A 15486-nucleotide genomic window follows, 5' to 3' on the forward strand; every position below is an offset into this window, starting at 1 on the left:
ATATATTGTGGATATACAGCTTACTCCTGAAATATAGTTATCTCTGTATTTTTTTAAATTTACGTATTTACATACTGATAGTGTGACACACTGGCAGAGATCTGGAGTACCAGGTAACATGGGGAAGAATCCCCTCTAACCCCACACCCAAAGATAAACACTCCCGGTTTTCTAAAGGCCGGAAGCAAAACTCTACTTCCAGTGACGAAGTCTACCTTGTATCACCCCAATCCTTATGCCACAGCTGGAAACGCTGGGTCACATTTGATTTCTTAAACGGCAGCGTGTGTGAAGACACCAGAACTACCATGCTGATGGGAGCTGACGGGAGCCTCAGTGCGCACATGCTCCCTCGCACAGCACTTTCCAAACAGACCCACAAGGCTGGGAAATAACACAGAAGTTGGGGGTAAAAGAACACGATGCTGAAGCAAAGCTTCCGGCACACTCAACAGAGCCAGTGAGACCCAAGTAGGGCTTGGAGCTACCAAGGCAGCCAGAATTTGAGAGGCTGTGGTCACAGGAAAGGAAAAGAGCAAAAATACTCAGCTACTTTCCCCTTCAAGGCATCAGTGGCTCAGAGGCTGAAAAGAGGAACCAAAGGGGCAGAAGGAGGCAGAGAAGCTGAGCAATGCTTCTGTCAGGCTTGCACTGCACGAAGAAGATGGCGTCAGAGTCGACAACAGAACAAGCAGGCTTTCAGCTGACAAGGAAAAGCTATACCAAGGAGGAAGGCCAAATTGGACACAGACAGGCCCTCACAAAGACCAAAGCCCAGTCTCAACTGACTTTAAGCCCAGACAGACTAGACTGAGCTGTCCGTACTCTAACTGTCCCTACTCTAATTCTAACCAGAAGTGAAAGTAAATCCTCAAGAAGAACAAAGCACCATGCAGAGTTGCTACAGTTCCATGTGAAAAACGTTACCAGGAGGCAGGACAGAGAAAAAGAAGACAACAGAAGCAGACGGTCGGCAGACCCTGACACCGGACACGAGAGAAAACAACATTCAGCAGATCCCGACACCGGACAGAAAAGAAAACAACGTTCAGCAGATCCCGATACCGGACAGAAAAGAAAACAACGTTCAGCAGATCCCGACACCGGACAGAAAAGAAAACAACATTCAGCAGATCCCGACACCGGACAGAAAAGAAAACAACGTTTAGCAGATCCCGATACCGGACAGAAAAGAAAACAACGTTCAGCAGATCCCGACACCAGACATAAAAGAAAACAACATTCAGCAGATCCTGACACTGGACACAAAAGAAAATAATGTTCAGCAGATCCTGACACTGGACACAAAAGAAAACAACGTTCAGGAGATCCCGAAAAAGAAAACGACGTTCAGCAGATCCCGACACTGGACACAAAAGAAAACAATGTTCAGCAGATCCTGACACCGGACAGAAAAGAAAACAACTTTCAGCAGATCCAGATACTGGACAGAAAAGAAAACAACTTTAAAGCAACTACTCATAACTGATATGTTCAATATATGCAATAAAACGGAAAATGTCACAATCTGAATCAAGAAAAAATAACCAAATGGAAATCCTAGAACTGAAAAACACTATAACTGAGGTTCAGGGTTCAACAAGGCACTGAAAGATAGGAATAACAGAAGATTACTTATCAGAAATGACACAAATGAAAAAGATAGTGGAGTGACATATTTGAGCAGCAGCATCTATGAACACTCAATTTGCACACATACAGAACAGCAACTGAAAAAAGTGAGTAAACCCACGTTCATCTTCCCTCCAAACTAAACAACATTCTTTACGGATGGTTTTGGACAGACTGAAAGTTTGTAACACAGAGATTTCATGATTTTTAAAAGCATTACAGACTACATAAAGTATTTAATAAGAAACAATGTCCAATACATAAGTTGAGAAAAAAGGAAAAAAATGTACAATACCTAATTTTTTCTTCAGAATCTTTACATTTTCAAGTTCTTGTTCCAATTCTGTTACGTTATATTCCACTGATGAAGAAAGTCCTAGTGAAAGCAAGCACATTTTAGAAGTGGAATGGCAGAGCCCAGAACAGGCAGCCTTCATAGTTAATGAAACTACAAAAAACACATTGCCAATCCTGATTACTGATAATGAAAACAAATGATTCACAGAATCATACATCCACCTCTGTACCCCGAAAAGCTTCCAAGTTCTTGCTGATTAAACACTACATGATTCCTAGAAAAAGTCTTCTCTGCTAAAATTCTTATTTGATCTATTATTAATTTTTTTATTAATTACAAAAGTATCACGTGCTTGTAATAAAAAGTGAAAGAAGATCAAAATCGCCTCTTCATCATCCCACCTCCCGAACAGGACAATTTGCCAGCAGCTTGGGTGACGCTTTCTCCATCTGCAAGTGCATACTCACTGATACATATTTCATCATATTCAGTCTTCACTATATATTTTATAAGAACAGGGAAAAAAATCAGACAGTATTTCACCACCTGTTTTCCTAGTTAATGGTATGTCCATGCTGACAAACAGCCCCAACTTAACAGCCAAATAAATATTTGAGTATGGACATATGTCAATTTTATCCAGAATTATTCTGTTTATGAATACTCAGGTTTTCCTCAATTTTTTTGCCACTATGAACATTCTTCTAGGCACATAAAGCACATTTTGGTTTTATTATTTCTGTAGGACAGATTCTCAAAATTTAGAATGCAGAGTCAAACAATATGAGCATTTACAGTTTTAAAAGATATTTAAAGGTTCAGTTCAGTTCCGTTCAGTCGCTCAGTCGTGTCCGACTCTTTGCGACCCCATGAATCACAGCACGCCAGGCCTCCCTGTCCATCACCAACTCCCAGAGTTCACTCAAACTCATGTCCATCGAGTCGGTGATGCCATCCAGCCATCTCATTCTCTGCCGTCCCCTTCTCCTTCTGCCCCCAACCCTTCCCAGCAGCAGAGTCTTTTCCAGTGAGTCAACTCTTCCCATGAGGTGGCCAAAGTATTGGAGTTTCAGATTTAGCATCAGCCCTTCCAATGAACACCCAGCATTGATCTCCTTTAGAATGAACTGGTTGGATCTCCTTGCAGTCCAAGGGACTCTCAGGAGTCTTCTCTAACACCACAGTTCAAAAGCGTCAATTCTTCGGCACTCAGCTTTCTTCACAGTCCAACTGTCACATCCATACATGACCACTGGAAAAACCATAGCCTTGACTAGACGGACCTTTGTTGGCAAAGTAATGTCTCTGCTTTTTAATATGCTATCCCCCTCAAATGTTGTGATTATAATAAAGTATTGTAATGATTTAATTTTCTAGCAACACTTCATCATAATACATGTGTGATATCAGATGATCTGGCCCAACTGCAGGCTAACATAAGTGCTATAAGCACAAGGCTCTGAGCACCCATTTTAGGTAGGCCAGGCTAATCTGTGTTTGATAGGTTAGGTATTTTCAACTTATAATGGGTTTATCAGGAGGTAACCCATCGTAAGTCAAGAAGATCTCTGTTTTCCAGCCTTCCCAGCAGTGGATGCTGTAACTCCTGCAGTTACGCCAGGATGAAGGGTAAGTGACATTTTCCCATTGCTACTGTAACATGCATGACCTATTCATATTTTCTGCTGTTTCTCCAATGCTTCGTACAATTCCATGCGTGTATGCTCAGTCGCTTAGTCGTGTCCAACTCTTTGCAACCTTATGGACTGCAGTCCGCCAGGCTTCTCTGTCCACGGGATCATCCCTGCAAGAATACTGGAGTAGGTTGCCATTTCCTTCTTCAGGGGATCTTCACAATCCAGGTATTGCACCCACATCTCTGTGTTAGTAGGTAGATCCTTTTTCACTGAGACACTCAGGAAGTTCATTTCTATTTTATTTACTAAATTCTGAAATAAGCAAACTAACAATCCCCCACTACAACTGTACTTTGATTGATTAGCTTTCTCTCAATTTTTAAGATTTTTTTTTCATTACGTGTTTGTATTTGCTAAGATTTTCGGGCTCCTATTAAACTGTAGCATGTCGCTCACAAATCCTACCTTTTATCATTACATCATGACCCCCACTGTCTTTAATGCTTTTCTTTATATTCGTCTCCACCTTTCAGACATCATATTGATAATTTTGATTAGATCAATATTCAATGTCTACATTATTACATTACAAATTTTATCCACTGCTTACCCATGGAATATACTACCATTAGCTTTCCTTTCTTCCATAACATTGTTTTTTACTTCCAGAATTAATCTTTTTTTCTATTTGCTTAGCTTTTTATGCACTTACCACTAATTAAAAGCTAAACTTTCCTCTCAAATGTCTTTATTTCCTCCATTAGCTTGAGAATAAAAGATGAATGGGAGGTAATTTTTTTGAAACTATCCAAGTCAATATTAAAATTTGGTTAAACATAAATTACTTTTTTATTTAAAAAACATAAACGAGGAATGACAACGCGTGTGACTTACAGAGACTTAAATTCTCATCTTCTGTAGTCATCAAGTAATAGTTAACGCAGGAAAATCAAGAAATCGCTAGGGAACCTCTCCCTTTAGTGTTTACAGATTTATTATTATTTATTAGTCAGGTCAAAAGTACTTATCCACCAGAATTGTGATGCCGTTGCTCCACCGTCTGCCAGCTCCCAGTGACGCCTCTGAGCGGTGTGAAGCTCTTCTTCCTGCTGGGCCTGAGTGGGAACTGCTTCTCATTTTCCCCAGAGAACAGGTGGGCCCTTGTCCAAGTGTTGGGAGTCCCTCTTGTGCTCCAGGCTGGGCCCTGGGTGAGCACTTTCTATCCCCGAGTCCCTGTACTTTAGGACTGGGACATCTGCTTGATTTTGTCATCTCCTCCATCTCATTTTCTCTGCTGTCCCCACTGGGAATTCCTATTAGTTGGATGTCAGATGCCCGGAACTCTAATATTCTAACTCCACCTTATTTTTGCCCATTTTGGCCTGTCTTCTTTATCTTCCAATCCTTTAGACATATTACCATGTCTGAATTTCAAGGCGCCCTTTCTTTCGCTGGCTCTTCCATTTGTATGGGACACTGGCCTTTCTCAGGGACGCAGTCCCAGTCCCTCACAGAATTCAAACGACAGACTTACCTTTCTGCATTCTTATCTGTGCAAGCTATGTTCTCCCTCAGCATCCTTTACTCTGTGTTTGTTTTGGTTCCTACTTTCCTGGGAGAAGTCTTCCTCTTAAGTCTGGTGAGTCTGAGTTGTCAGTTCATACTTAAGAAGGAAGCGCTAAAATGATAATTTGATTGGAAACTCTACAATTGCAACAAGACTTCCTGTTGGGTGCTCCAGCGGGCTCTTCACAGGCACCCAACCGCTAGGAGCCTGGGAAGCTCTCCTGGACAGATGGAGTCCCCAGAGAAGACTCCTCTGATCTCCTTCTCGGGGTTTTAGAGCTCAGCTGTCCCAGCGAAGAGAGCGGGGGGGGCCCAGGCATTCAGCCTGTAAGCACTTATCCATCCACCACTCCCTCAAGCCATGTGCAGGCCACAGGTTTCCTTTCTCTGGGAAATAGCTCCCTCTACTGCCGGGGTGGGGAAGAGGCAGTGGTCTGAGACCCTGGACAGAGGGGAGACGGCGGATCAAAGTCTCTCATGAGCAGGCTTCTCACCAGTCCTCCTCGTCTTAATTCGTCCCATTCAGCCCCACTTTGCCAGGTGTCTGCTGCTGCCACTTCGGACACTTTCAGGGGTTGGGGTATTAATCAAGGACAGATGGTGTGGGATTCAGCTTCCTTGGGCCTACTGAATGAATCACTTCTAAAATTCTCTCAGGCCTACTAAATTTCAAAACATTTGTGTGGCCTCCTCTGCTCAAGCTCTCCTTCTTTTAGGTCTGTGCTTGTCTGAAAACTCACCTCAATGATAAGGAGACAGTTTCAAGCAACCGCAAGTTTGCACACAGAGCGGGCTGCAGTGCGGGTGTTCTAGCAGCGCATCAGTGACACCCAGGCCCAGAGTCCCGCCGCCCACAAGCTGGCTTGTGACAGAGGCGGATGCCCTCCCTCCTTTCACGTGATTTTGTGATTCCTGTTTATTTGAGTTTGGTTATCATTTCTTCTTTCCCCAGCAATTGGAATTTCTGTTTATTCTTTTCCCTCATGTTAATTTGACACTTCAGTGGTTACTTTCTCATCCTGAGCACACAGACTTAAGACTTATATTTGTTTCAAGGCCTGGCGTGCTGTGTTTCATGGGGTCGCGGAGAGTCAGATACGACTGAGCTACTGAACTGAAAACCCCACAGGGAAACCTTACTAGGTAACTGATCCCCCACCAAGGTGAAATTTCACAATGCTTTTTAGAAACCATTCTCTCACTGCTTTCCACCTACCCCTCCTAAACCATGGTTTGTGCTGCGGTGGTTTTAAAAATATTTAGTTTGAGATTATTACTACATTCTTCCATTGGTATGGAGCTACCATATCCTTAATGACTAGAATAGTGCCTAGTCACTAAACATGCCACTCCAAAATGAATAAATAAATGAATGCCTTTTTCTGTCCTAATCGGAACATGGCATCTTTAGAGACGCATGAATTTTTAGTTGCTATCTTCCCTGCACCCTTAGGACTCCAGAGTACTCAATAATTCTTAACAGGTGATAAATGGTAAGTTTAATTCTTCTGTCTCTCCTTTGTAATGTGACTCTTCTATGTGAAAGCCAGTAACCCTTTTTTTATTATCATTATCATTATTCTTAGAATGTATGAATCTAATAGGATAACTGGATCTCTTCAATTTCTTGCTAATAATCTTACCTAGCACTCTGCAACCTTTTTAATGTACACTCAACTCTTTCCTCAGCTCACTGACTATTTCTTCTATTATTTATTTACTTTTTTCCCTAGTTGTTCTTTTTTCTCCCTCTAGATATTACTTCAGTTCAGTTCGGTTCAGTCACTCAGTCGTGTCCGACTCTCCGTGACCCCATGAATCACAGCACGCCAGGCCTCCCTGTCCATCACCCACTCCTGGAGTTCACTCAAACTCATGTCCACAGAGTCGGTGATGCCATCCAGCCATCTCATTCTCTGTCGTCCCCTTCTCCTCCTGCCCCCAACCTTTCCCAGCATCAGAGTCTTTGCCAGTGAGTCAACTCGTCGCATGAGGTGGCCAAAGTATTGCAGTTTCAGCTTTAGCATCAGTCCTTCCAATGAATACCCAGGACTGATCTCCTCTAGAATGGACTGGTTGGATCTCCTTGCAGTCCAAGGGACTCTCAAGAGTCTTCTCCAGCACCACAGTTCAAAAGCATCGATTCTTGGGCGATCAGCTTTCTTCACAGTCCAGCTCTCACATCCACACACGACCACGGGAAAACCACGGCCTTGACTTAGACCAGGTGCACGAGCTCTGTGGCCCACGTCTACTATCTCATCCCTGATGTCCTTCTCTCTGTACTTTCATTTCTCTCACTTGATTCGACCAGATGACTGATTCAGTTTTCAGAAGGGCTGTATCATTTTTCCACTGCTGCTGTAACAATCTACCATAAACTCAGTGACTCAGAGCAGCACGGATGTCTTGCCTTCTGTTCTGAAGGTCAAGAGTCTAACCCGGAGGCAGGGCAGGACTGCGCCCTCTGCAGACTCCAGGGAGAACCGGCTTCTGGAGACCGCCAGCACTCCTGGGCGGGGGTGGGGGGTGGGGGGGGGCCTTTCCTCGGGTCACTCCACCCTCTGCTTCTGCGCCACGTCCCCTTCGGTGGCCGCCTGCCTCATCGCTCACTCCTCACGCTGCTGTGATGACACTGTGCCTGCCCACCAGACCACCCAGGGTAATCCCAACCCCCTCACCAAAGCACAATGCGCAGTCCCTGTCCCCATGTAAGGGGACGCGTGCACAGGCTCTGGAGGCGAGGACTTGGACGCTTCCGCGAGACTCTGTTCTATCATCTCTCGTCTACTAAATTTGAGAACTTGTCCCCACATTCTAGGCAGTCTTTTTTCTGCTCTAGTGATATCTCTTCGATAACCTGTACTACTTTGGGGGGCTGAGTAGGAACTCCCCTTCCTCTCTCCCAACAGCTGACTTCAATCAGAGCACAGTCTTTAGATGCTCACCTTGGCCCTCACCCTCAGCCCTGAGCAAACACCACATCTGGATCTGCTGTTCTTGCTCCCTCAACCCTCTCCGGGCACACTGGCCCTCAAACAGTGACAGACATCTACAGGGCCAGTAACTGGTGTTCTTGGGGACTAGGGATGAACCTGCCAGAAATACGGACTCGGGAGGAAGAAGACTCAGTGTTCTGGCGTCTCTCAGGGTACAAACAGCACTCCTTTCTTAAAGGAAGAGACTCAAGAGAGGGTTCAGGCCAAGGCAGCAGGGCGCACTAAGCCCCCCGTGGAACCAGAACGCTCCAGTTTTCCCTGGGTTTCTAGGGAAGGGAGGGCTGTCCCCTCTGCACTCCCGTTCTCACTACTGCCCGCCACTAAAGAGAAAGAGATCCAATACTCTCCCCTTGCAGAGCCTGAGGTCTTGAAAGCACTAAAACATTACACACTGTTTCCAGAACTCATGAGTTTTTTTGCTTCCCAATATATAGTTGATTAGAGAACGGGGATAAAGATAGTTCAGAGGTATTCAGGTAGTGAGCCCCCAAACTACTACACTGCTACTACAAATTCAGAGTTTCTCGCAGCCAAAGCAAAAGAAAGACACTTAAGTTACAGAATCAATGGATACTTCTGTATGACAAAGAGATTTATAGTAAGACGGCATAGCATTATAAGATTTTCAAGTATCTTTGAATTTAACAGTCTTAGAGGTAAGAATATTTTACTTTTCATTCCATTTCTTTATAAATTATATGGTATGTAACTGTAGCTAATGCTCATTTAACTTCTACACCTAATAAATTACAAATATAATCCCAAACTATGTTTCATCCCCTATGCTTGTAAAGAAAAGCATAATTCCAGTAACCAGTTCACTGCCAGAAATAATAATCTGATGACTATTCAGAATTTTGAAAGGGAATCAGAGTAGATAGTATTCCTGCTTTTAATGTAAAATTAAAAGACATAAATGCCTACTTTGTGGGTGTGATACCTAAAAAGCTCAGTACAGATGTCCAGGCCAATCAAAGTTTTCAAAGGAAAATAGCTAAAGTGATGTTTCTGTAACACTGTTTTTATTTTTTTTTTTGATGACACAATGCTAGCCACACAATAGATAGTTAATAAACACTGAGTGACCTGTGCACTAAAATCAAGAATATATTCTTATTGTCCTTTAAAGAAATTATGGTTTTACTAAATGACTAGATTTTCATCTGGAATAACGCAATTTTCAAAGACATCACCACCTTTTAGTGTATATCTCATTACCTACATGAGAAAAGTAAGCTTGTTTAGGCATAATATTCCAGTAGAAAAGGAAATGATGGCTCTTGTAAGGAATCATGACACACTGCAAACAAGTACTGGAATGTTATTCAAATTTAAGTTATACCAACAAAATCATCAAAATATCCTAAAGAACTGTATTATCATTAATTTATTTCAAAATGAATCTAAAATGTTCAATGTCAGCATTGTCTAGTCAATAAGTCAAATTGGTAGACAAAACCTGTTTGGACTAGTCATGAAAAATAAAAAGGGATTCTCCAAGAAAACCACAAAGCAGCTCATTTAAGGTCAATTTAACGGTATTATTCTGTTTTCCTTCCAGACTCAACATAAGATTTCACTGCCTCAAAGGAGATTGTAAGAGTGTCTATTTGCATTCCCCCTAGGTGATTGGCAGTTCACCACCAATTAGTTCAAAATTACACTGTTACTAGCATGCAATAAAAACAACACCTTTCATCTTTCTTACACAGGTAAGAATACCTTCAGAGCCAATAACTTTGATCAAATGGGTATTTTTGATCCTGCCCCACCCGTCTCTTTGGATTCAGGAAAAGTAATAGCTGAAGGCAACTTTTCCCAGCTTTATTCTTAAGCTGAAAAACTAGTGTGGCATTGAAAATATTTTGCTCCCAAGATAACAGAATTTCCCAAAGTCCAGCACTTCAACAATTAAGCTGTCCACCTTTTCTTAATATGTAAGAGAGCCTTAATCGACATGTATTCATATATTAAAGGACAGACACTATTTACTATACAATATATAACACTGCATTTCTAAAACACCAATATAAATCTCTAAATGATTATGTAAATAATTGAAAGAATATGAAGCAATAAAACAATCTCCCTAAATAAATCAGTACCCTAAATAATCCAGGGTCCTAAACTTGGTCTCTAATGATTACTACTTGAAAATAGATGCCTCTAGTATATACATTATTGTTTCATTTAACTTTTAAATTTAGTGTATAGACAAAAGAAAGCTAGTTATAAAATCTATTATCTAAGAGAGTCTTTAAAATTTTGATTATATTTAGTACTTGACCAAAGTTATCTCTGTCACCAAGAATGTGAGGTCACTCAAATACTTTTCATTATTCCCAGTCACTTAGACAAACGAGTTTGTTGTTAAAACCCAAGACTCCTAATAATTCATAGAATGAACAGTCTCCATCCCCTAAGCAAACACCAATTACTATACAGCATAAAGCCACTGGTGATTAGACAGACCCCACAAAGCTTTTGAAAACCGAAGCCTGGACATGCAATCTCTAAAACACCTACTTGGGCATGAACAAACACTGTTACCACCTGCAGAGGAGACAGGCAAGTCACACACTCAGAAACTCTACTTCCACTTCTCTCCCATTTGCAATGCTAACATTTGCTAAAATAGTTTGTTTACTTCTGACATATGCACAAAAATATGGCTAGTTACTGAACCAAGTAATATGAGATTTTTTTATATCCAACACAATTTTGAAAATGCAAAATACTTTCATTATAAAATGATCACAGGCAATATGCAGAATATTAAACAACTTTAGGAACTTTATATGAAACTGTGTCCAATGGAAGGTTTGGCCCTTTTGTTTCCTACTTGAGCTACAAGGCAGTGGCACACCTTAAGCCAGATAAGGTGTTAAGATTACTTTACACGTTACTCTTGGGAACACCATCATAACCTGGGTGTGGTTACACAAGCAGCTCATGTGCATTAAACTCATGTCCTGCTAACAAATCTGGATCATCTCCACAGAGCAATCTCTCTCTCGGTTTCAGAGAATACACGGTACTTGACTCCTGACTTATTCCAAAGCATTCTCCATCTACTGGCACTGTGTCTCTCCAGTCACCTCATTTCATCCCTTCTTCATCTCACTATTTGGGCCATATTTTATTGTCATGGAAGTGATTCTATGGCCCAAGAAGCTGAATAAATTGTAACAAGATGTCTCCTACAGTTTCAGACCCTTGGACCCAAATGTCGGTGTCTTACTAAAAGAAACCATTTAATTAGTACTGCCAGTAGAATTAATATTCTTTTCTGTTAGTTCATACAGTCAGGATATCACTAAATCCTGTCCGCTATCACAGTATTGCCCCCAGAGGGGTCATTCAGTGTCAACCATCTTTGCTATGTATGTTCTTGATGAAAGTCAGCATCTGATCAACTTCAGACTGTCTGCTATTCCGAGTCTGGTAAAATCTGAGTTACTCTTACCTCAGTGGTATAACCAACAGAATAACCACTGCAAGACCACAGAAGAATGCTGAGGGGAGTCAAGATGAAAACAACGCCGAGGACGTGAGCTGAAACCCAGCGCGCCCTCACACCACTGAGGGTGGCCTGTGGAAGACACCACACAGCCAACCACGCTTCTCGCGGTGACGGGAAAGCCTCTGACAGGACACCACCACTCTGAGCAAGCACAGACTGCCTGGGAAACTTGGCTGAGGGATAAAAAAAAAAGATTCTAGGACTACAGGTTACTGAGTTCCACAAAAAATTAGCATGTGTGGGAGTTTTTTTCAATCTTTTACTTTTCAAAGTAAAGCAAAAATGATACAAAGATACAGCAAAAATGAAATCAGTACATGTGCTGTGCTCTTAAGAATAAAGAATTAGTACAAACCTCAATGGAAAAAACTTTTAAAAAGATGAGAATGAAGCAGGAAAGTAATTGCAACCAAAGGTGATATACTAACTTTTTATCATGAAGATGAAAATAGTACATAAAAAATGGAATTGAATCATTAAGTTCAAAGGCTATAATATTTTTAAATAAATCACATTAAAAGAACTGTGAAGGTTTTGAACTTAAACAACAAAAAATAGTTCCTGTTCATTAGGTACTTCTGAAGTTATCCAGCACACCCATAGGCTATACACACGAAAGCTAATTATTTCAATTAACACTGCTGCGTGACTTAAACATTTAAACAGACTAATGTATATGTATCTTAATCCTGGGAAGGAATTACAAAAGATTTTCTACCAAGATTAATGTAATGGGACTTTCTGTTGGGCTACTCTTCAGGGGTCCTGGAGTAGAAATGGGTTGTGACTGCTTCAATTTCATGGCTTAACAATAGAAGGAAAATCACTTTATTTCTCTTCCTTCACTAACACCAAACACACAGTCTCCAGCTCCTCCATCCTGGCTTGTCTCCAGAGGTCTTGATAATGGGCTTTCCAAAACACTGTTCCGTGCGGTGGTTTTTATGATATCACCAAGTTTCACGCCTTCACTCTTCACATCTGTGGGAAAACGACAAACTACCGTGCGAGCTTTTCATCTGTCCACTGACTCCCAACCCACACGTGCCTGGTGGGATCAGAGGACCAGGACGAAAACCAGCATACACCCCGACTGCTGAGTTCCTGTTCCAGGCATGGAGAAGGGCAGTGTGAGAAATGAACAGCACATCAGTGACCAGAAAGTGCTGTGCAAACAAGGAAGGGAGGGAAAGAAGTGCCGGGGAGGCGGCCTGGCAGCACTGGCCGCGCGGATCACCCTTGGGAAGGCCCATGGGGAAGGGGCCCAGCAGGCAGAGAGCTGAGAGGCAGAGGCAGGACAGGCCCTGTGCGGCAGGGGCAGCAAGGCGCCTACAGGAGCTGGGGGCAGCCGGGAGCCCGCAAGTGAGGGAGGGCTGACCCTCAGTGCTCTCCTGCCTCGCAGGCCGAGGATGGGCGCAGGGAGCCGACGGGGGTCTGCGCCAGCTCAGCCAGCGGTGACTGGCCATCGCTCAAACCAGGGAGGCAGCAGGGCAAGGGGTAACGCACGGTCAGATGCCGGACAGGCTTTGAAGCCAGAGGCGAGAACTTTGCAAAGGAATCCACACAAGAATGAAGAGCCGCCCAGAAATTCGCCTGGGCACCTGGAAGATTGGGTCTGCCACCTGCAGGGACGGCTCCGTGTGAACAGGGGCCAAATGAGCTGACTCTGGACAAGATGTGTTCAGGACGCCAAGTGGACAGCCCAGTGGGGTGTGCACCAGACACCCGGCTCTACAGAGCTGGGGGCCAGCAGCCATGGCGCCGGAGGGCCAGCGGGGAGGGTGGCAAACAGAGGGGGGCGCCAGGACCAAGGTACAGGACAGCCCACGGGAGGGAGGGGGGACGGGGAAAACCAGCAACGCAAGCTGAGGAGCCGCAGCCCGTCAAGCGGGAGGGCAAGGAACATGTACGGAACAGAAAACCGAGTGGAGTCACAGCATTCCCAGGAGAAAGGAGAGCTAGGATGAGGACTACGGGTCACGGCCAACATGGCACCAGCACTTTGGCAGCCGCGGAGGCGGGAGTGAGCTCAAAGCCTCACCTTTGAGCAAGGCTATATATATAAACTGCTCATAACATGTCATTAACATACCCCCTGGCTCAAAAACTCACACAACTGTGCTTTGACCTCTAACAGAAGGGAAGGAGCTTTCTGAGAGACTGTTCCCAAGTTATAATCCTCAATCAGGCTCGATTAAAATTCTCCACTTCTTTCTTAGATCAACTGATTGGGTTTTTGTGGGTACTTCCTTTGCTTACTCTTTTACTTGTTCTTTCCTTCTGTTGAGAAAAATCATAGTACTTCCCTATGCTGATGGAAGTGAGCCGGCTGATCCCGTGAGAGAGGCGGTGACCCGGCCGGAGCTCCGTCCTGCAGTCAGGGAGAAGGGACGCGGTCCGCTGCACCCGGGAGGGCCAACCATAGCCTCGGTCCAGCGGCGGGACGGCCAGGCACAGCGTACGCAGAAGAGGAAGCGCGCAGGCAAACCCGGGCGAGGGGCCAGAGTTCCGACACAAGAGCTTCTGTTTTCTTGACAAAACAGGAAGCAAAGCACCAGCTGAGAGTGACAGTGAAGGTCAGAGAGAAGACAAGACACGAGTGGTCGTCCAGAGACTATCTGGTCAGACGGGAAGAGAAAGGTCGGGCGGCCACAGTCAGCGGTGAGCGGCCGTGAGGGCAGAGGGCGCGCAGAGCGGGCTGGACCGAGGCGCGGCCTCGCCGGGCGTGGGCACAACACTGAGCCCGAAGGGGCCTGAGAGTGCGCAGGAGGCACCGGCCGTGCCGACCGCCTGGCACCAGCGTAACTGGCAAAGCCTGGGGACGAAGGGAATGCGGGAGCACGCGGCGGTGGTGAGAAGTCAGGAGGGTAAACACACGGCACGTGTGAAAAGTGTCAGCACTGAGTGGCTGCGGGAAGTGAGCTGGAAAAGCCAGACCTGGGCGGCAGGTGCTGAGGCCACGCCAGCGCCTGAGCGCGTGCGCACGACGAGGCCCGCGCTCTCAAGGCGGCAGTAAGCAGCAGAGTGGGGATTAGAAGACAGGGCTCCAGGGGCTTCCCAGGAGTGGGGCGCCAGAACCACCGAGGACTGGCCGGTGCGGCGGAGAGAACGCCCGTGAAAGAGCAGACAGCGCCGCGTCCTCCAGCAGGGAGCGGAGGGTGGCTGGAGAGAGGAGACGCGGTCAGTCAGGTCAGGGTCTGCAGACACGGATTCAGCGTCTGACACAGCAAGGGCAGCCCAGGCAGGCTCCAGGAGGAGTCCCGGCAGGAGTGCCGGCGGGCGTGCAGCGAGCAGGACCCTGCGGGGAGCCGAGTCTTCAGGACAGAGGGAAGGCCGAGCGCGACGGTCCTGCCGCGAGTCTGCGCTCCGCCCCAGAGCGGGCGCAGGGTGTCCCGGGGGAGGGGACAGTGGGAACCCGGGGGCAGAAACGGCCCCAAGGAGACATGCGGACCAGAGTCTGAGACCACAGGACGGCCCCGGGCTCCTCGGCCGGACCAGAAAGAGGCCAAGGGCAGAAGGCACCCTCACTCCTGCCCACTCCGGTGCGGGGCTGCACGGGCTCCCTCCCGCTGCAGAAACACACACAACTTCCGGTCAGACCCCTCAGCACTGGACGCAGGCTCCACGCAGGCTCACCGCGCCTCTTCCTCTTCTTCTTAACCAGCCCACGATCTCAAGCCTCGGGGTCTAAATTCACCTGCGCGACGTCTGGTGCTTAGGGAAAGAAGCGTGGTGAACAGAAAAGGGAGAGAGTGGGGCAGGCTGGTAGCAGGACGGCTTCTCTGTAAGAGTGTGCCAGTTAGCTTTACTTTGTTACTGTCTTTTAGGAAA

The 15486-nt window shown here is 45.3% G+C and overlaps 1 protein-coding gene across 6 annotated transcripts in view; it reads right to left on the bottom strand.

Annotated features, from left to right (window-relative positions):
* Positions 1 to 15486, bottom strand: part of LMBR1 (limb development membrane protein 1) — a 145363-nt gene that overhangs the window by 40436 nt on the left and 89441 nt on the right. For all 6 annotated transcript variants that reach the window (XM_088834787.1, XM_055421640.2, XM_055421643.2 and 3 more), the window contains one exon: positions 1928 to 2008. In XM_088834787.1, coding sequence (XP_088690913.1) covers positions 1928 to 2008 — 81 coding nt within the window. The remainder of the gene's footprint in view (positions 1 to 1927; positions 2009 to 15486) is intronic.

The sequence above is a fragment of the Moschus berezovskii genome, chromosome 3, assembly GCF_049115385.1.
Source record: "Moschus berezovskii isolate FMDL1 chromosome 3, NW_MosBer_1.0, whole genome shotgun sequence".
Lineage (NCBI taxonomy): Eukaryota > Metazoa > Chordata > Mammalia > Artiodactyla > Moschidae > Moschus > Moschus berezovskii.